Source organism: Nyctibius grandis, chromosome 6 (genome assembly GCF_013368605.1).
Source record: "Nyctibius grandis isolate bNycGra1 chromosome 6, bNycGra1.pri, whole genome shotgun sequence".
NCBI lineage: Eukaryota > Metazoa > Chordata > Aves > Nyctibiiformes > Nyctibiidae > Nyctibius > Nyctibius grandis.
Window position 1 is genome coordinate 30671052 of NC_090663.1, and position 21450 is coordinate 30692501.

Sequence of the window (21450 nt, forward strand, 5' to 3'; positions counted from 1 at the left end):
CTCATGCTACGAACCTGATATATTTTTAAAAAGAGATCTGTAAAATTATCTGTGTTTTAATTCATATCTCTCCCACACTATTTCTTTATCAAGTGCCAAGTGCTAAGTTTTATTATTGATTAATTAACAGTAAGAATATGCATCTTAGATGTGAGCAAATTTAGACGTGGGATTTTGGCTTACTAACAATGTTGCATTCTGAAACTTTAAAGAAATCAATGCTTTGAAAGGGCTATCGACAGCACAACTTTTTAAGCAACTCTGACTTGTTAGCAGGATCCGAGAAGCAACACTTTAAGAAGCAGATCTCTCAATGACAAAAGGCTGCTGCAATAAAAAGGATGGAAGTATACCATCTTTATACTGCAAAATAAATCATATTATAATATATTATCAGCACACATAAACAGCTACTTTTACAAAAGAAACTGGAGGTCTAAAGGTATGCTGCCCAGAGTGGCTAATATGTGTACAATTTACTTAAATGTTCTATTAACAAAGACAACTACCTACATTCTCAAAAAGATGGAAGGGCAGAGATTGCATACAAACCTGAAGTTAAGGTGAGAGCACACTGTTCTCAGATCAACTGTTAGAATGTACTACAGTAGGAAACAAAACATTTCTCGTCCCTGGCAACGCATTCTAAATTTCAGCAAGCATGATTAAATACTTAAGAAAAAAGATATGTAAAATTCAAACCGCAAACAGAATAGATTAGGTTACCGTTTTTCAGGGGCCCCTGCTAAAGGCCAAATGCTTATTATCAGCAACTTCTAATAATTCTGAGATCACGTACCTTTTAAAGGACCTGATCTGGCAAGTTATTTTCTAGGATGCATACAATTTGCTTTAAAATCAGTGGTCACTGAGATCTGGCAGCTCATTGCAGAATTAACCTTACCTGGTATTACATACTGAAGACAAAATAATTAATCATAACTTTCAGCAGCTATTAAAATATTGATGTATAAGGAGAAACACATGAACATAAATAGTGTGAAATCAAAATCATTGCCTTTATTAGGAATATTTTCAAACATTCTGACAAGATATTACAAATTGTACTAGATTGTAATTTGTTAAAGCACACAGAAGTTACTCTTCTAAATTTATAATCTGATATCATAGTTATTAGCTTCATTAGATGCAACTTTTGGCAAGAGTTAGTACTTAAATATCAACAACTGTACTGTTTTGATAAATTACATACACTTTAAAGTGTACATATTTGATATTTATATTCTCATAGTTCATTTTTGTTTTCTTATAGGCACTGATTTATTATTTTTATACCGCTGTTAGGAGAAATCATTGTCGCTTTTAGCAAGGCTGTACGATGCAAGCAGTATCAAATATAAACAGCTATTCAATGTAAAAGTTTATCCTATAATGCAGCATTAGCTCCTTAGTTTTCCAACCAGAATTTTATTCTATGATTTAGTTACCAACCAAACTAAAGCAGAAAAACAACGTTATCAGTTTTCTTCTGACAGTACAAAAAAAATTTATGTATTTCTAGGATTTTGGAGGGGTACAGAGGAGGGAGAAGAAAGGAAGGGAAAGGAGAGAAGGGGCACAGCTAACAGTGAAAAAACAAACCACTAATTTGTGGTGATTGATTTAATAGCAGGTTAACTGGGACACCCAACACATTTACCTGTCCTGTCCTCTTAAGAATCACTGCCTCAAAAGCAAGACTGGCTGAACAAGTTGCAAATTATTTTCTGGGCTGTTGCAATTTATAGTCCAGAATACTAAGGGGAAATTACATAAATTACTCAGCTGCTGCTTCAGCAGGGCAGCAGCTTCTGTGGGGAAAATTGCTGAGAGGGCGGCCACTTTTTCAGTCACTCCAGTTTAATCCCTTACCAAGCAAATGTCAAAGCAAGTGGCCAGCATAAAAGCTGGCAGGTAATTTTGGATATTTTCAGCATCTTTTTAACCAAGGTCACTGGATGCAGAAGTCAACTTTTTTGTTATCTTTCATATAGTCAGTAACAAGTTCTTATTTTCTCTTTTACCAGTAAGATACCAACATACATTCAAATTCCATCAACTTTTTTTATTATTATTTTAAGCTCACTCAGATCACACACTGTATTCTAGGATTTTTAAAAACCATCCAGACTCAATCACCAAAGTCATTTCTATATGGAGTTGGACTTTGTTATGCATATTCAGTGAACAGAATTATTTGGGAAAAAAAGTCAAGCTATGGATTTTGAATTAAGCAGCTGGAAAGGGGACAGAGCATTTTCAGAGGAATGATGCTAAGCAAAATTACCACGTAAAAACTCAGGTTGTCATTATGTAAATCCTTAAGCTCTAACGAGCACTAAAAACCTTTCAAACACACTGCCCCCACAAAAAGCCCACAAGCAACAAGGGAGAGAATTCATTAAGCACCACACAGAGTTCTGCAAGCACGAAGTTTGGCAAAAATAAACAATATTCCATCCCTGTGGGGATCCTTCACCTATTCTTACCTCTGTGGCAGCCTGAAGGACATTTGTGATTTCTGCAGCCTAGAGTCCGCCCACAGACTTGATCACAAGGTGGACAGTTTCCAGAACAGCACTATTAAAAAAAACCAACAAACCTCTATATAACTGAAAACTTAAGACATTTGTGGTATAAATTTTCCCTCTTCTACCATCTCATCTTTTCAATACTTCTTAAAAAAAATTTTCATGCAACTTAGTCAAATATCCTCAAATTCATGCCAGGTATAGAAAAGAAGTCATCTGTAAAGTTGTTTAAAAAAATTCAAATTATAAAATAACAAGAAAATACACATTTGAAAGCATCATTTCAACACATTAAAAAGGCAGAGGGCTTCCAAAAAGCATAAAAACATTTATAAAGTTCAAATTCTTATAATATTTTAATCTGAAATAATTTCAGAAGATTACCCATAGGATATCCAATAGTTTGCCCCATTACTCTGCAATTTCTTCGACTTTTATACTATATCATCCCTGGCACAAAACTGTTGCTAACCACTTTTTTTTTTTTTTGTAAAAGAACGCCTGTTACCTTTGTAGTAAAGGTCAGATAACTTTAGGATCAGTTATCTACTTTCTGTTCTTATATAAAGTAGTAATGTGGAAGAATAAGAACAGATCACACCACTACCACAGTGGTGGATGTCAGGTCAGGAGTGAACCTCATCTTTTCTATTAAATTGAAAGGTACCCTTCTTCCAAACTGTAGAAGAAAGGATGGCAATTAGGAAGAGAAACATGGATTTTTTGGCATAAATTAAAGATGTCAAGATTACATTTACTTGTTTTGCCATCTTTTCACATAAAGTAAATTCACTGTAATAATAATACTCAAAAATACCTAAGAATAAAACTGCATTTTATGCCTTTCTGTGGTTAGATGTCCAACTTTCGTCATGTCTTAACTCACACATAGCAGGCAACTTTCAGGCCTTCATGAGTCAATAAACTGAAAAGATAGGTCTGAGCTATCAACTATTCCTTTGACTTCATATAGAAGGGAAACAAAACTCAAATTCCCAATTGTCAGACCACTGCTGTGATGCATATTAGAAGGTGGGGTGGAATGCTGCATTGTCAAAAATAAGAGTATGCCCCTTTACAAAGTTATGAAAGATCCCCAGCTCTTCCTACAAAGCAAGAAAATAAATTGATTTAACTACTCCAGAATGCATAGAGAATGCTGTTCAGAGAATTCTGGTACACTGCAAACTAGTCTGAATGACACTGAAGAAAAGTCTTCTTTCTATACGATAACATGAGCTGGAACAACAGATTGACGTGATTTATATATAATACAAATTATTATATATAAATTTAAAAAGTTATCTAAACAATACATTTGAGAAAGACCGTCTCTGGACACTTACCTTTCTCCTACATTGGTGCTTTTGGCAATCACGAATTTTAGTACACTTTGTTTCACACAGATATGGCTTATGACATGGCATGCGTTTAGTGTGCTTGCCACAGCGACACTGTTTTTCAACTTCCTGGGCAGCAAGATAGGGAAAAAAGCAGAGGATTTTTAATACAAAAGAAAAAAAAAAAAAGAGTGGAAAATAAAGTGTTCTACTACTAGCTGTAAAGAAAAGTTCATGGGAGAGCAACATTACAATGCTCTATCACAACAGGAAGTATATCACATGCTCTGCACAGATCACCTATCTGTGCAATAACTACTTGGGGACCTCGTGTCGGTATTGCAGACACCGTGCTCTAGATGGCACCTCACTGTAGCCTTGGTCTCACCATGAGGGAAGCCACTTCAAGGGAACCACTCAAGCATGTAGTGCAAGATGTCAAGCACAAATGCAAACCAAATTCATAGAAAAAAGTACCTCTCCTGCATAGTAAACTAGATTCATCCATCGTGTACACAGATAATTTAAGAAGTAGGTGAGCAGGTTTATCTGACCTTCATCCCAGCTATCATGTGCTAACTACTTTCACCATAGACTTTGTAGGCAAAGCTGGTTCAGGAAGAGATAACTGAGAGCAGACAGATTGACAGTTTTATAGGCCAGACCACAGAAGCTCCATAGATATTTGGAGCAGAGCAAAGTATTATTTTCTTACTAACAAGGAAATAACATTATGTTACAGCATCTTCCATTTCCCTAAAGAAGAAATAGCATAGTAAGACAAAGCAGCAAGGAAGCCAGAAAAGCTGGGGGAAAAATTGTCTTTTAGGGCATAATTAATTAAAAAAAAACTAAAAAAAACAACCCAAAACAATAAAACCCTCATCCATGCCCCAATTTAGGTACGTAATTCTCAACTATTAATTCAGAACTGGGGGATAGGGAAAAAATGTGTTGCTTTTAATGAACAGAAAGTCATAGACTGTGTGATAGATATGACTTCATTTTCCTTAGGAGACTTGCACTGTTCCAGGCATATAGTGTTCAAAAACCCTAACAAAATGTGAACCTGCTACAGTAAGACTAACCTGTCTGCATATTTCACAGGGACCTCGATGACAGCGCTGTGAACATTTATGGATGCCACATTCCAGAACTTTGTCACAACTATCGCCACAGGTGGGCACATCTTCTGTACAAGGTAATGTAAACTCTAGATGAAGAGAGAGAAGTACAAGCAAAGACTTAGAAAAAGCCCAAAATATTTAGGAAAAAATGCACTGTGTAATACGACTTCAAATGCCAATTCTCTCTCACTTTCTTAAAAGCTTCTCTAGAATTACTCAATTATTCACATTGCCAATTAAAACCCCTGGTACTAAATAAAGCTTTTGAAAGAATTAAGCAAAAAAGTTAATAGAAGCTGTCACAGTTCACTGTTTGTAAGAACTTTTTATAGATCCTGCCCTGAAGAACTGACCTAAACTATTGACTGTCAAAGACTGGATGACTTTGTTTTCTTTAAATTTATCTGGTTTGTTTTTTGTTGTTTGGTTTTTTTTAAAAAAAAAAAAGCAGCTTACTTGATTTTTCACATGGACAGGACCTTTTTCCAGAACGAGGACAGTCTCCACAGGGACCAGCATGACAAACTTGTTCACATGTGTGATTACCACAAGGCAAAGGTTTCCCACATACCTGGAAAACTCAGAGAAACCAAGTGAATACAATGTAATGGACTACATACCAAGACAAAGCAACCCAAGGGAAAAACTAGTGGTGATTAGATGTCTGGATGGAATTTAACTTTTTCTGAATTGTTAATAAATCTTACATTCACTGAGTTCACCAAATAAAACTGATCACGCCTGCAGTGATCCTTACTGGAAGACCACTGTATACTAAGGAGTTAGTGGTTCACATAACAGTTAACCTGAGCAGTCCGAGCCTGTGCTGTGCTGCACATACAGCCTGACCTTCAGGCCTGTGTTGTGCTGCACATATCCCTTGGCCACAGGATAAACTTATTGTAGCAGAGGAGATTGAAGGCAGCTCCCACTTGGTACCAGTGATTATGCCACCTGCATGTCCTTGCCTTTATCTAAAAGTGCAGCAAGAAGTTCTCATGTGAACATCCTTTCTGTTTGACAGTAGAAATGATGAACAAAGTTGCTTTCTTGCAACAAAATCCTACAATAGCTTCAGTCACCAAAACGCGGTAACCCTTTCTACAGATGGGGTCTGCACTGCTGCACATGGATCAGAAGCCCATTGAATGCTGCACAGCTTGGGGTTCCCAGCATCTAAAGGAACATACTATTATTTATATTATACTCCCTTTCTCTATAGTGTTAGCTGAAATCAATCGCATTTTAACTGGTACTTTACAGAGGCTGAGTGACTTTCTTACCGGGATCGTAATGAACAAGTACCTCCTGGTGCAACCTTCCCCCTGCCACTTAATTTTTTAATTATTTTTATTTTTTACAGTCTGTCAATCCATAGCCTTGGTCCTAAGAATGAGCTGCAAATACACTTCAAAGAATGAATCAGAAAGCTTTCATTCTGTCACAGTCACTAGACTAAAATAAACAGGAAACTCTTATCTGCTGAACTGTGGTTTCATGCTTATTTTTGAAGATAGCAGCTGAAATTTCAACCTCAGGTACAAGAAAACAGAATATACAAGGTCAAATTCACTGCTATCTTAACTCTAGAACAATTCCAGAACAGTGACATTTTAACTACTGTCAGAAATGAACTGGGCCACCAAGTAGTTCCATTCTCAGACACTGCTGCTTACATTTTTGATTGCACTTTCAAAACCTAAAAAATAAAATTATTTTCCTACTGAGTTTTTCCAATCCTTAATACAAGGAGTAATCAAATTTTATAAAGATGAGAAATAAGCTAAAAAGGACAGCTTCAACATACCTGATCACACTGCCACTGAGGACTTGCACAAAGTCTTTCTGCTGTCTGTCTTCCACAGATGCACCGTTGTTTACTAACTTGCGGACAAGGCTGACAATGTCCTGTATGTAATCGCAAAGTGACATTGAGAGCAGCAATTGTAAAAGAATGACGTATCTTAACAATTAAAACAACGACTCCTCTCAAGTTTAAGAGGGCAGCTCTACCTGCGTGACAGGAATCCTCACAAGTGTGTTGTCCACACAGCAACGTTCGTCCACATGGCAGGCGACATGACCATTCCTTGGCACTGCACCTTCGGGGCACTGGTTTAGCCTTCTTACAGTGACAGGTTATTGTGACCATCTTTGGGCAAGGTGGACAGGGTCCTAAGTACAGGAAAAGGAATACGTCGCTAGCGGCCATTCAGCAAATGCAGCCTTGACTACATCTGTTTTACTCTGCGAATTTTAAATATAGTTAGCAGATCTTAAGTAAAACTGTGTAATAGCTACATAAATACAGGTCGTACAACCAAGAGATGCAATGGATTTACCTGGATGACAAAGCAGCAAACATTTATGACCACAAGAAGGTTTGAATTCCCTCTCACATATCTGACCACAGGAGTGATGGTACCAGCCAGGTGTCCAGTGTTGGATTCTCCACTTTTTCCACAGTAGCAGTAATATCTACTGGGAGTTTCAGATCGTTTGTATTCAAACCTACATTTTGGACTACAACAAGGGGAAAAGGGAATAAAAAGAAAAGCAATTTTTGAAGAATTTTTTAAAAAGAAAAGCAGTTTTATCATTTCAGTTTCCCAAGATTGTTACTGGGCTACCAATTAACATTTTTTACAACTACCGTAACCAATAACAACATAATTAAATTTATAATATACAATAAAGGTCTTTGCTATATGGTCAGATTTTACGATACATTCATTAGAATGTCTAAGGAATTGTCCTATCACTGCAATCTTCTTTTTCTAAGAATATATACAAAAAATTCAGTGTAGTAAGCTACAGAACATTTTTATGTCAAATAATACCCCTCTACTCTGCCCTGGTGAGGCCGCATCTGAATATTGTGTCCAGTTCTGGGCCCCTCAGGTCAAGAAGGACAGGGAACTGCTAGAGAGAGTCCAGCGCAGAGCCACAAAGATGATTAAGGGAGTGGAACATCTCCCTTATGAGGAGAGGCTGAGGGAGCTGGGTCTCTTTTAGCTTGGAGAAGAGGAGACTGAGGGGTGACTCATTAACGTTTTTAAATATGTAAAGGGCCAAGTGTCATGAGGATGGAGCCAGGCTCTTCTCAGTGACATCCCTTGACAGGACAAGGGGCAATGGGTGCAAGCTGGAACACAGGAGGTTCCACATAAATATGAGGAAAAACTTCTTTACGGTGAGGGTGACTGAACACTGGAACAGGCTGCCAGAGAGGTTGTGGAGTCTCCTTCTCTGGAGACATTCAAAACCCGCCTGGACGCGTTCCTGTGTGATATGGTCTAGGCAATCCTGCTCCGGCAGGGGGATTGGACTAGATGATCTTTCGAGGTCCCTTCCAATCCCTAACATTCTGTGATTCTGTGATTCTGTGTAATACCAAAGAAATGTATGCAACAGAGTTAACCTACGTAAATAGAACCAATCAAAAAAAAATGATTAAAAAAAAAGGGTTTTACCAGTAACATTTTATAAACTATGTAAAACAAGGTTTAGCAATGCTATTAAAATGATGCATAATAATTAAAATTTTATCTGAAAGATTTTAGATTGCATCAGTTCAGTATATTAGATTATACAAGATGCACACCTTTATTTATTATCCTTGATGGTGCCAGATATTAAAAAACACATTATTCCTAAAGGTAGATAGGCACCAAAGGTCTGGAACTTGTTAGTGCCACAGGCCCCAAAGGCTTTCAGGTGCAAGCCATGGACAAGGGAGGCAACACAAGGAAGGAGAAACAAAGCAGCTCCCATTTCTGGCTACACTGGGAAAAGACAACAGACAAGGAGCTCCTCCTCAGAGAAGAACAGAGGCTTTGAAAGACCTATATACTCATTTTTATCAAATAAAATGTCAATTTGTCCCTATATAATACATGACAGGCCACAAACCATTTTTCTGTAGTGACTGCACAGTTTTATCATGTGCTTAAATGTTAAATAAAATAACATTCGCCTTGAAATGTTTTCATTATAAACATTATAAACTTAAAATATAAAACTAGTTCGTAGTAGAATAAGTATTATCAACTTGAAATGCTGCGAGCCAACAATTTTATACCTTATTTCCTAATCAAATCTGCTCTCCGAGATCCCACATGAATAGAGCTTTTGAATCAACCAAGCACTTTCAACCATATTTGACAGAGGATTGTGTCTCGAAGATATTACTACGAGTTTCCACATAAAAGTAGGTGGGCAAATAAAGCATAGAACAAACATGCACAGAGAAATCTTGACTGAACTTTCAGACACAAACCTACTGAAAAAGCAAACTTCATTATTCACGCAGCCACAATATTACCACCCTCTTTATACAGTCTCATGTAAAAGTGCAAGACTGGCTTTAATGCTTGAGTTACACAGAGACTAAAAAACAAAAATAAATCCCTAAATCTTGCTATTTTAGAACTGTTTTTTAAAATGTATTTGTTTCACAGTACTAATATTAAAAGTGACACATACGTAAAGCCATTCAGAAATAAATATTAGAAGCTGAGACACGTGATAGGTTAAGTTACCTTCTCAGAGGTTAAAATAAATTTGATTCAGCTTTTTAATATCACCATGAAATATTCCTGAATCATGTTAATGAAAACTTAAAAATTCAGAAAAACAGTAGAAAAGTCAGTCTTCTAAACTTTTGTGTGTGTGTGTGCATGTCATTTACGAGTACCATTCCCTCCTAAAGTAACTCCAGTTCACATATTTTCACAATACAAGTATGTTTGTAAATGTACCACAAAGAGCTCACCATGGCCAGGGATAATCTTTCTTCCCAAAATCATCATCCGTCAAAGAAGACACAAGGAAAAGGCTGTCCTTGGCCCACTTTTGGATACACACCAGGTGAAATATACAAAAGCATCCACAACAGCTCCAGACCTAAAGAGCAGATATAAGTGCCAATTGCTTTATATTAGGTTTCTTTCTGCTTCCATTGATGAACACCCATAATATCTAAAGAAATACAAGCTTGCTATTTTTCCATTTTAAAAAATGGGCTTCCAAAGATAGATTATACCTATTATTAGATTAATACAGGCAGTTTTACTGCTACAGATTCATACCTTAATCTTTTTTCCTGCTGCTGTGGGAAGTTTTTGCCAAGGCTTATGGAGCCCAAAATACTCATATAATCATAGGAACGTTGATTTAAACACACTGTTGGAGGCCATGTAGCGCAACCTCGTGCTCAAATTAGGACTATTGTCAGATTAGCTCAGTTCAGTCACAGCTTTGCCTAGCAAAAGTTGGAAAATCCTGAAGGATGAGGACCTGATCCAAGTGTCAATACTACCTTCCTAGTATCCAGTCTGCACCTCCCAAGCCCCAGTTTGTGGCATTGCCCCTTATTACACCACCTGTCACCACAAAGGTGACCTTGCCTTTAGTCACCTTCACAACTCCAAGTAGGCAGAGGCTGCAATCGTTATCACCCCTTAGCCTCCTCTCTGCTAGACTAAACAAGCCCAGCTCTCCCTCCAAGAAAATTTACATTTTAATTTCTTTATTATTTTAGTGACTTATGACACTGTTATAAAATTATACTGTGAAAACAAGGAGAATTTCCCCATTAACTTACAGAGGACAAAGTCAATGACATAAGTTTCTAGAAGTACAGTAACTAATTTCCCAAAAGTAAAGCTAAACAGGAGACGTAAAGTAAACAAACACACTTAGCTGAAATGTTACAGAGGCAAGATTACTAACAAACCACTGAGTTATAAAAGAAGACTTCAAAGTTGCCAAATCATCTCACTTCTGCTGAGATGAGATTAACTCTATCAAGAGACACAGAACTTTAAAATCAAGCTAAACATATACATTAAGGTCTGAAAAAATATGGATTAAATATGTCAAGAATTCATAGAAAACATATTGCATTTCTTTCTAAAAAAAAAGTTAATGGCTACATTGCCTACTTGTAGTCCACATACATCCAGCATAAGAAGTTAAAGATTTTCTGCACTTTTTTGGTTTTAATGTTAAACATACATTTGCAAACATGTATTTCATTCAAGTAACTGTAACACAAACAGGGTTGGGCCTGTCAACACCAAAGGGAAGTTGATACATAACAATAAAAGTGAAAAAGATTTGTCCTGAAATCTCTCCCATGAAAAATGTACCTATACAGAATAAGACAATCCTCTCAGACGTGCCACCCTTGTCTTTCACCTGATTAGCATTTGGAGCAGCAAAGTTTATCTTCGCTCCCCTGCTATAAATCTAACAAGAATATTTCCTAAATTCCTACTATTTCTTGCTTTGGTGTTTGCTACAACATAGCTTACTGAATACACCATTGCAGGCATTGGCCTTCCTGCACTTCTTTTTTTATCTGCTACTCTCTAAAATTTAAAAATAACTATTTTTCATTACAATAACAAACATATGTCAAAAATACATATGCTGATTATAAGCTATGTACATATAAGCACTTATTTCTGCAAGTGTTTGAAAAATCCAAAGATGCCAAACGTTGCATTTAGTACTCTATCAAAAATATCAATCCCAAGAATTACCTTAGTAATATAATTACACATAAGTTATTCAGACAGTCATATTTGCTTTATTCTAAAAGACTACTGTAAAATACTTACAGCTTGGTTCCTTTTAACTGAAGCAATGCAGATCAGACATGTCATAGCCCCTGACTGAAAAGCTTCATTCATGTACTGTCTTGTACGTTCCAGTTCACTTGCATCTCCATCTTTAATGTATAAAGATTTTTAAAGCAATGAGTAATGTTTGATGTGCTATTCTGTACATGTTGAGACTGCTGTAAAAGTATAATTTTTTTTCCCTCTGAACAGAGGTCAGTCATATATTATTACAAAACCACATTATTAGAAGTACTGAAGACAGCTTCAAAACTATACCATTGATTCTGCATAAAAAGGTAAGAAGTACTGCCAGTGTGCATTGTGGGGAACAAATGTTTTTAATACAATACATCAGAATAAAGTGCCTTCCCTCCAATTATGGAAAAATTCTAATACACTGCAAATAATACAGCATTGTTTATGGTTTCATACCAAAAGAAAAGTCAATAAATGAAAAAAATTTACCAGTTTGACTGGTGTAAATGATAAATGTTTTGGCCAAAATTTCTCCTTGTTTTACTTCAGCATCTTCATCATCATCTTCAGATGAGGAGCTAAACTGGTCTTCAACCAGCTTTTTTGCTGCAGCCTGATTAGCCTTCTTAATTTCATCAAATTTCTTCTGTGAAGATAATTCTATTAAGAGAACAGATTAATGATGATTAATACCATATAGTTAATCATAACACCACATTCAGTTGTACATACTTTCAACTGTCCTTTTCTTTAAAGAGCTTGCTGATTTTGTGTTTTTAAGTGCAGTACGTTGCTACATTTTCAATACCACACAAGAAGAGATAAATTGTATTTTCTTCTTTACTGTGCATTATCCATAAAATTCACAGCAGGAATTATTATCTGTCAATTAGTGCTGACAAATCCAACCAAATGTGCTAGAATATATACATCTATAATGCTGCTTTATGAAAAGGATACTTAAAAAAACCCCACACACGCATCCCACACAAACGCAACTTTCATAGCATGAGGAAGAAAAAAAATCAGGCAATCCCTGACAAGGGCAATTCTTATAATTTGCTGATACCCTACAGGTACCTACCCTAGCATTTGGTATTTTTTTAATTATGGCTTTCATTGATCTCCCTCCATCCAACAAGTCTTTATTGCAATAGTGGGTTCATGCTATTTCATGCTGGCAACATTAAAAGTGACAGGATATTTTAATATAAGCTTTTTTTGAAGTTATTGCATGTGAAATAGAGGAAGATTCTCACATGGAGAAAAAAAAAATCTATAACTTAACAGAGTTCATAATAAACCAAAGTGCCTTTAAGATAACATACCACGAAGATATAAAGGTTTTCAGCAGATCACAGCTCTTAAGTATCTCCTAATTTTCCATATAAGACTATTGCACACAATGTATTTATTGGGGTTCTGTCAAGTTTAGTTTTAGGGCTTTCCTTAAGAAACTTCTCTACCTGCAAAGTATTACGTGGGTATTAACTTGCACTCACAGCACCCTCACGCATTGGCACCTTTCGCAGCCCGGGGCAACGCGGCACACTGACCAGACCACCTACGGTTTGTCCCTGGTGGGCACCACTCTGCTAAATATTTCCAACTGTACTGAAAAACAGCTGCTTCATCCTTCACTTCGTATTTTACTCTTCTGCTCGAAGGGCCCTGATTGTGCACGCTGGGGCGGACACAGCCCCCGAGCCCCCAGCCGCTGGCCGAGGTCTCCGCGTCTCCCCTCAGGAGGTACCCGCAGGCAGGAGACGGCACACGGCGAAGCACCGGCTCGCCACCGCCGAGCCCTGAGGGAGCGGGGCCGGGGCCCGCCGGCCACACGAGCGACCCCGCCCGCCTCCCTTCCCCACGACGCCGGGGAGAGCCCCGAGCTGGGCATCTGTAGGGGCTCCCTAAGGCCCGGCTGGGCTCCGGGCCACAGCCGCCTCCCCAGCCCGGGACCCCGCAGCCCCCGGCCGAGACGGGGTAGGGGGAAGGACACGACACTCACCTCTGCCCGCCTCGCCGCCGATCCCCGCGGCCGCAACGCAGTCACCGCCGCGGGCCCTCGGGGCCAGGGGCCGGGCAGCCGCCCCGGCGCGGATGGCGAGCCCGTCCGCGGGCCTGGCACGGCCCCGGCCCCGGCCCCGGCCGCCCTGGCGCCAGGGCGCCTCCATTTCTCCCCCGCCAGTGAGCGAAGGACAGCGGAGGGAGACCCAGCGCTCCCCACACCCCCGGCTGAAGCCGCCCCTAGGCGCGCTCTCCCGCCGGGCCCGGCCCCTCCGCCCGGCAGCGGCCGTGGAGGCAGCCGGGATACGCTGAGCTCCCGCGGCAGCGCGACTACAGCTCCCAGCGCCCCCCGCGCGGGCGGGGCGGAAGTGGCGGCTGGGCGACTCCAACACCCAGCGTGCACCGCGGCGCCGCGCGGCCTCGCCCGGCGGGTGGGCGGAGTCCTGTGTGGCGGGAGGCGGCGGTACCTGTCCGCCTCGGTAACCAGCAGAATGCCTGCTAATACCCAGGCTGGCGTCTCTTTATTACTTAATGCTTGAATTTATTTTTGCCTGCCGCTCTGGCCGCAGAAGGGATGGCGTCAGCTTTTCTTCTGGCAGACGCTTCTGCAGCGTGCGGCCGTGGGGTGCGTTTTCCTCGCAGCTCTTGTTCAGAGCGTGTGAGATTTTAAAAGCGTGTTTAGAAACTTCACTGAAGTAATATCCAGGTTTTACTGCACAGAAATACGTATTGATGACCCTGTATGCCTGATAAATAAATGCGAGTTGAAATAGTTTAAATTCGATTGACATTTTCTGATAGCACTCGTGGTCAGTCTTGCTGTGCCAGGGGGAAATTCTGCATTTAGGAGTTTTTTTCAGCAAGTACATGTTCATAAAAGTTAAATAGTACAAGATTTCAAATAAAGAGTCTAAAAATAGTAAACTACTGGAGGTCAATTCTGGTTTTCTGTTTTATTGTGAAGTGTTTTAAATAAAATAATTTTTATTCTCAAGAAAGAGGCAGCTAGTGGCTACAACTTGTGTCGTAGATGGAAAGATCAATAAAAGAAAAAATGAAGAACAGTAGATCTCTGCCTTTATTAATTAAAACTCTTATCACACATTTCTCTAATACAAAGTCTTAAACTCTTCAACAAAGGAGAAAAGTGCTTCCTAAGTGCCTAGTGAAATACGACACAGCTCTGTAGGATGCTGCTGCCATACAGATTGCTAATTATATTCAAGACCTGAATTGGAAGAATACTGATTGCAAAGTCCAACATTGACAATATAGTTAAATGCCAGAATAACACTTGTTCTTGTGTGCACAGATAGAGTCTTTAATGAAATGATGGCATACTATTTCCCCTCACCAGCACGTTATGCCATTTGTCGTTCAACGCACAGGATCAACAGTGAATGAACAGCCGTTTCATATTTACATTTATCCTTCTTGTTCCATATATATTCTATGCACTAATTACTTCAAAACATTTAATCCTTGCAGTGAAATCGGGAGTTATTTACAGATCTCTGGCATTCTCGAAACCTATCATCAACAGTACAAAAAATAAAACAACCAGAAATGAATGCACTTTACAAAAGATCTAATTTATAATATCTCCATCTTATTAAGGAGAAGAATGAAAGTATAGAGATATTGTCAAGTGATAGTAATATTTACGTATGTATTTTTTAAGAGTGGCAGTTCAATTGCTCAGGATAATCAAGCTGCCCTGAATACAGAATTATCCATTCTCTCCTTGCAGTCCCTTTCTTCACTCCCTGTCATCAAACTGTTCCAACATTAAGTGGCTATGATCAAAGACTACTAAAAATACACAGCTGAAAATACCCAGCTGAGGCCACAACTAATAAAACCAATTTTTGACAATGGAAAAATACATAAATTAGGGGAAAAGTCCAAGGAGATAATGCTTCTTAAAGCAGTTGAAAACATATCTGACATATGAAACAGTAGATTTTATTGTCTTAGTAGTAGTTACAAACAGAAGAAAGAAATACCCTATAAACGAAAAAAATAACCTATTTAGTTATTGTATTCTTTCCCCAACAGCAGCTACAGAAGACACTGCAGGGAGAGTTTGGCCTCTTTCCATGGTGTCTGCCTGTTGCACAATGCCAGCATCCACAACTCTTACATTAGGGACATAAAAATTTTTAAGCACAGATCTTAAAAACTTAGTCCATGTTCAGCAGCCATACAATTACACGGAGCAGAACAGTCTTCAATATTATGTATGTGGTGTTATTGTGGAAAGAACAGCTAAATTTTGAGCCATTCATATTTTTTGTACCAATGCTTGCAAAAAGTTGTATTTTCTGCTCTTTCTGTTCCAGCCTTTGCATGCAATATCACAAAAAAAAGGACCATTTAAAACTGCCCACTTAACATTTCAAGAAATCAGCCAAGGTGGACCCAATGAAGTAATATTTTCCAAATCTTACAGCTTTCAGTACTCGTATCTGCATTGTAGATATACCTAATTCTTTATATAAAATCCCATACTTAATCTTATGTTAATCAATAGATAGTAAAATGTGTTTGCTTATACAAAATTTTAATATCATGGTTCATGCCTATATTGACTTCAAATAATCTAATTGTTGCCAAACCTTTCCTTCTTTCCATAAGCAGACAAGAAGAAGTTATTTTAAAATAGTCAGGAAAACTTTCAATATTTGCCAGTGTATGACTGTACATAGATTTAATGCATTTGCTGTAGAGCGGTGTTACGTAAAGAGTACATACAGCATTAGCGGATAATACCACCTGTTTGTGCAAGAGCAAGGTGTTACCTTCCATCCTCATTCTCAGTTCTTCTTTTTCTTTCTGAAACCTGCCAAATATGTGCTGCTTGTAGGAAATTAATGACAGTACCTCAACAAATAATTTTTCATAATTAATAGTCAGGTCCAACAAAGATTAGAAATGAATGTATTCAGCCCCATGCAGGATTTGACCCTAAGTCTTATTGGCAACCTCCAGTGTTTTATTCTGCTTTTGACTCTCCAGGTTTATCTGTGGATGGATCTCCTCCTTCTAAGTCTGCAAATTCTTGCTCTATAACTGGCTTCAATATTTTCTCGATTTGTGTAAGTCTTTTTTTCAGTTTCTGTTGCGCACCTTCATACTCAGCCAACAACCTGGCAAACTTTGTTTGTAATCTGTCCATCGATGCTTCCATGTAGGTGACCTTCTCTTCCAGATCTTTAGGATCACTTCCTAAATTTGCAACTTCAATGTCCAGCAACCCATCTTTCATTAGGATTTGCTTGCCTTTTTCTTCCAGCATAGCCTTTGCATCAGGATACTCTGTTAAAGCCTCCATGAGATCATCTTTAGACAGACAAAACAAGTCCGAGTATCCAATACTTTTAATATTGGCTGTTCTTCGATTGCCAGCTTTGCTACCTTTGATATTAAGAATGCTGATTTCTCCAAAATAGCTGCCATCACTTAGGACCACAAATTGGGTAATTCCATCGTCAGCGACTACTGCTAGCTTGCCTTCTTTGATAATGTACATCTCTCGTCCAATATCTCCTTTTCTGCAAATATAATCTCCAGGACTGTATACTTGCGGCTGGAGTTTCAAAACCAGTTCAACCAACAGACCAGCTTCACAGTCTGCAAAAATCCGAACTTTTTTTAGTGTGTCCAGGTGAACATTGATTGCAATCTCTGCTCTTAGTTTATCTGGCAGATACTTCAAGACTTCCCTTTCATCCACAGCCTTTTTGTTTGTCCACAGGTAGTCAAACCACTTAATAACTCTTTTTTCCATGTCTTTACTCACATTCCGAAAGTGCATATACTGTTTGATAGCATCAATCCTTGCTTGAAACTCTGCCCTGGCAGCATTCATGTTGGAGATCATAGAGCCCACGTTACCAACAATGGTAGCGAAAATCAATACTCCAACCAAGAAGTCCACAACCACAAAGAAATACTCAGAATCTCTCACAGGAGGGGGTGTTTCACCGATGGTAGTCAGGGTCAGTGTTGACCAGTAGAGACTGTAGACGTACTTTCTAATCAGACGGGCAAATTCAGGATCAGAGGTGTTGGGGTAGACCCATGTGTCAGCCCCAAATCCAATGGCTTTTGAGATCGAGTAGTACACACAGGCGTTCCAGTGAATAATAATCACAATGTACATGACAAGGTTAGAGATCCTAAAGATATTTGGGTAGTTTGTCCTTGTTTCTGTTCGCTGGAAGAATTCAAACATCCGAGATACTCTGAGTAGTCTGTTTATCCTTAATTCTGGGTAATTCAGTCCGAACTCAAAGTATAAGAGATCAGTTGGTATGATTGACAGAAAATCTAATTTGAATTGAAAAGATGCCTTATATTTGTCTCGAAGCTTTTGTTCCTCTCTCACCAGAAGACCTTGCTCCAGGTAACCTAAAATCAAATTGTAAATAATAAAAAATGGTACAAGTTCCACTGTGCTATGTTTAATGTCAATCCAAATCTACTTTGAAAAGTATTTTGCGTGCAAGTTCCAGACAGTACATAACTTCTCTTACTTTTTAATAAGCAATTTCTTATTTCCAAATATTCAACTTGGTGCTACATGATTCAGCTTGAACTAAGCTATACAGCTTTGAAAATTAAGTATTTCTGGCTCTGATGCTTTCCCTCCACTTTTCTACTATGGTGAACATCTGAAAAAAATCCAATCCCCCCCCCAAAAAAAACTCCGCAGGCTACAGGAAGGGTGGGTAATGAGGGAAAGAATTTGAACATGGGAATTTCAGTTCCACGTTGAGTGTACTCAATAGCTCTGGATGTAGGATAACATTTTAAAAGGAACAGTTGCAGCTGAAGTTAATTGGATGTCTTGCTTGCTCTGGTCTTGAAATCAAGCAAATATTTGAATCTCCTTAAATACAAAATCCAGATTTAGGTGCTAATTTTTCAGAACCCCTGATCCGCGCTTGGCCACATTGCATGTTTATTTTGTCTTGTTGAGTCAGCTGCAGGCAGACCAGCTTGTGTCTATCTTACTTCATGCCTAGTTTACCTCAGGCTTTATGTATTCTTTGAGTAATACATCAGAGTTTCTCCTATTTTCACAGGTCACAGACTCCAGTCTTTCAGAGATCTATCTCGATGTCTTTTTCAATTTTGCATCTCCTCAAGGGTACCCAGATAATAAAAGTAGTATTCTGAATATTTTAAACCACCTGACACAAATATATGACGAGCAATAATTAATCACTGAGTATACTTACCTGTTCTTGTCCGTACAAACATGTCAGCAATATAGATGGCATCAGAAACATAATCAATAATAAACCATGCCTCTAAGTAGTCGTGCTGAAGCTCATCAAAACAGGCTCTGAATAGGAAAAGACAAAAGTAAATTACAATGAAATGAAAATTAAATACTTGCATGAAATCAGTGATGAATAAAATAATTTTTTTATCTATTTAGGGATATTATGATTTGCCAGAAGTTTTATATAGTCATTAAAGGAGTACATCACCTAGCAATAATCATGGTCCAGTTGTACATGACAGGCATTGTGATGCAAAACAACCAGTTGTAATACATATTTCCTGCTGGGTCAATAATGAAAATTTCTTTCTTCTTCCTAAGTGATAGGCAGGAAAAAAAAAAGAAGATTTAATGAGAGACTTAAAATACACATAATTTTTGAGGAATGAATGAAGCATTCCAGAAATTGTTATTGTAAAATAGGTGGTCTTTATTAGAGTTAAGCTTCCTTGCTTGAATGCATGGAGAACATGAAGCTGCTTGTTAGGTGTGACTTGGGATGCGAACTTTAGAATCTAAATTTTGCTGGGCAAAATCAGCTTGGCAGTCCTGCTTCAGTTTATAGTGGCACATGTAATTTCAACCTTTTTGAATTAATTTGTTTCCTACCCTGATAACTGATTTGATCATCTTTCAAAAAATAAAATGATTAAGTGACTATTAATGTTTAAATAAGTGAGACAAATCATGCCTTTCTCACTGGAAGAAGTCTAGCTCTGAGAAAAACGAAACATTGGTATAGTTTACATAAAGAAACCAAAAGTTCCTACTGCACTATTTTAAGTTTCTCTTCCTTGCCCAGGAAATTATGATTTTACCAAGCTAAAGGTAAAGCAAGAACTTTTAGATCATAGAAGAGTTTACTTGCTTGTAAGTGCCCTTATGTGCGGAAGAGCTTGCTTTACACCGGCACATCTTCTGCTGCAGGGTGTTATCCAAAAAATATTGGATAATCAAAATCCAAAGGAGATTTTCCTTCATTATTTTTTTCAGATCAATTCCATGCATGCATATTTCTATTGTCCACATATGAAGTTAAATCAGAACAACTCTGCTCTAGGGAGAACAACAGCAGTCTGTACACTCATTCACTAGAGTATAAACATCTTGTTTACAGGATGTCCATGAATGGATTTGGTTTTACATCCAAAGAAATTCTATTAGACTAACATAGTAGGACCTAAATGAAAAATACTTACTCTTCTGTATTTTCTTTCTTCTTATCTTTGTCTTTGTCTTTGTCTTTATCTTTATCTTTTTCTTTATCTTTATCTTTATCTTTATCTTTGTTTTTCTCCTTTTTTTCCTTCTTTTTTTCTGTTTCTCCATCCTTTTTTTTTCCGGACTTGCTAAGAAATAGATTTACATTTTCAGTTGTTACAGACTAAGTTAAAACATTTGGTAAGAAATTAAATGTCTTAGAAATAGTAGTATTATTACTCTCTATCTTACCTCTTCTTTTCTTTTTTCTTTTTCTTCTCTCTAAGGAAAAGAAAAAATATGATAGGCTTATGGGATGCACATAGGCATTGCTTCCAATTTATTTAGTAGAATCATCTGAATTCAGTAAGGATAACGTTATACTTAGGTGTTCGGCCTTCAGAAACTGTTTTGCTTATTGTATTCACACACAACTACTTTCATTTTAAATTAATGGATATAATACCAATAACTTTGGTATTGAGAATGATCGTCATAATTGATGTGCATGAAGTTCAAATGTACATGCAGTCTCTTTTGGGATTACTTGAATGACATAACTGTTTCTAAAGAAATTATTAGATATATATCATTCTTTTTCATTGCTGCTTAAACAACCAATATTGCAGTACTTTCATTTTATGAAATGGCAAAGATACTTACTCATCTTTATTACTATTGTTGTTAATATTATAACGTGCAAATGGACCGGGTAGATGCCATTGCCTAGGGAACAGCAAAACAACACAGTTACTTGATATCTGCTGAAATACAAAAAAAATGTTTTATCTAAATTGTCAGGGACTGTTTCTCACCATTTTAATCATGGGCTAAGTTATCTAAGGAAAGGGAAAGAGCACAGATTTTAATTTACTAAATATTTACAATAAGCAATATCACAATCTTAAAAACTTAATTTTTTAATAGAGGGTGAAGAAAATTAGATGATGGCAAGTATCTGTGCTTAGTTAACCTCATGCAAACTATCAAAGAAAAAGAACCAAACAGATACAAAATGGCAAATTTGACATACCTGTTTTCCCCTTTGTTCGCCGGTCCAGGATCCTCACTGGTGTCTTGCACTACCACGCTGGGAACAATTGTGTGGGAGTGATGGGTGTCAATCACTCCTACCTTCATGGTCAGGTTTATCTTACCTTGGGTAATTGAGGAAGACTGATTTAAAAAAGAATCAAGTCATTTCACAACTAGCAGAAGTAATAAGCAAATTTTTTTGCCTAAAAATGAATCCTTTATATCCTTGCTTCCCCAAAACCAACAATAGTGTGTCCAGTTTTCTCTCTCCCATGACATTCCCACCAGACAAGAAAGGACACTGTGGGTGCT

General features: G+C 37.9%; 2 protein-coding genes across 2 annotated transcripts in view; both read right to left on the bottom strand.

Annotated features, from left to right (window-relative positions):
* The window catches only part of NFXL1 (nuclear transcription factor, X-box binding like 1), a 54026-nt gene extending 40107 nt beyond the window's left edge, over positions 1–13919 (bottom strand). Inside the window, 13 exon segments of the mRNA XM_068403911.1 lie at positions 2490–2580; positions 3878–4000; positions 4960–5084; positions 5455–5569; positions 6806–6906; positions 7012–7173; positions 7341–7416; positions 7418–7456; positions 7458–7521; positions 9773–9903; positions 11625–11734; positions 12093–12263; positions 13612–13919. Of these exon segments, the coding sequence (XP_068260012.1) occupies positions 2490–2580; positions 3878–4000; positions 4960–5084; positions 5455–5569; positions 6806–6906; positions 7012–7173; positions 7341–7416; positions 7418–7456; positions 7458–7521; positions 9773–9903; positions 11625–11734; positions 12093–12263; positions 13612–13777 (1474 nt within the window). The 5' untranslated portion in view covers positions 13778–13919.
* A 2686-nt stretch (positions 13920–16605) lies between these two features.
* Positions 16606–21243, bottom strand: CNGA1 (cyclic nucleotide gated channel subunit alpha 1). The gene is made up of 7 exons (XM_068404019.1): positions 21132–21243; positions 20767–20833; positions 20356–20385; positions 20157–20252; positions 19112–19219; positions 18857–18963; positions 16606–18023 (listed from the first exon to the last, which is right to left on the bottom strand). The coding sequence occupies exons 1-7, from the start codon at positions 21241–21243 to the stop codon at positions 16606–16608; spliced, it is 1938 nt and encodes a 645-aa protein (XP_068260120.1).
* Between the last annotated feature and the right edge of the window lie 207 nt (positions 21244–21450).

Excerpts from the sequence above, each read along its gene's own strand:
- CNGA1 (XM_068404019.1), bottom strand. The coding sequence starts at position 21,243 with ATGAAGGTAGGAGTGATTGACACCCATCACTCCCACACAATTGTTCCC. Across the intron at positions 19,220-20,156 it reads GATAAAGATAAAGAAAAAGA|GAAGAAGAAAGAAATTTTCA; the intron begins TAAAGATAAAGA and ends CCTATCACTTAG. Across the intron at positions 18,024-18,856 it reads GTTTGTACGGACAAGAACAG|GTTACCTGGAGCAAGGTCTT; the intron begins GTAAGTATACTC and ends ATTTGATTTTAG.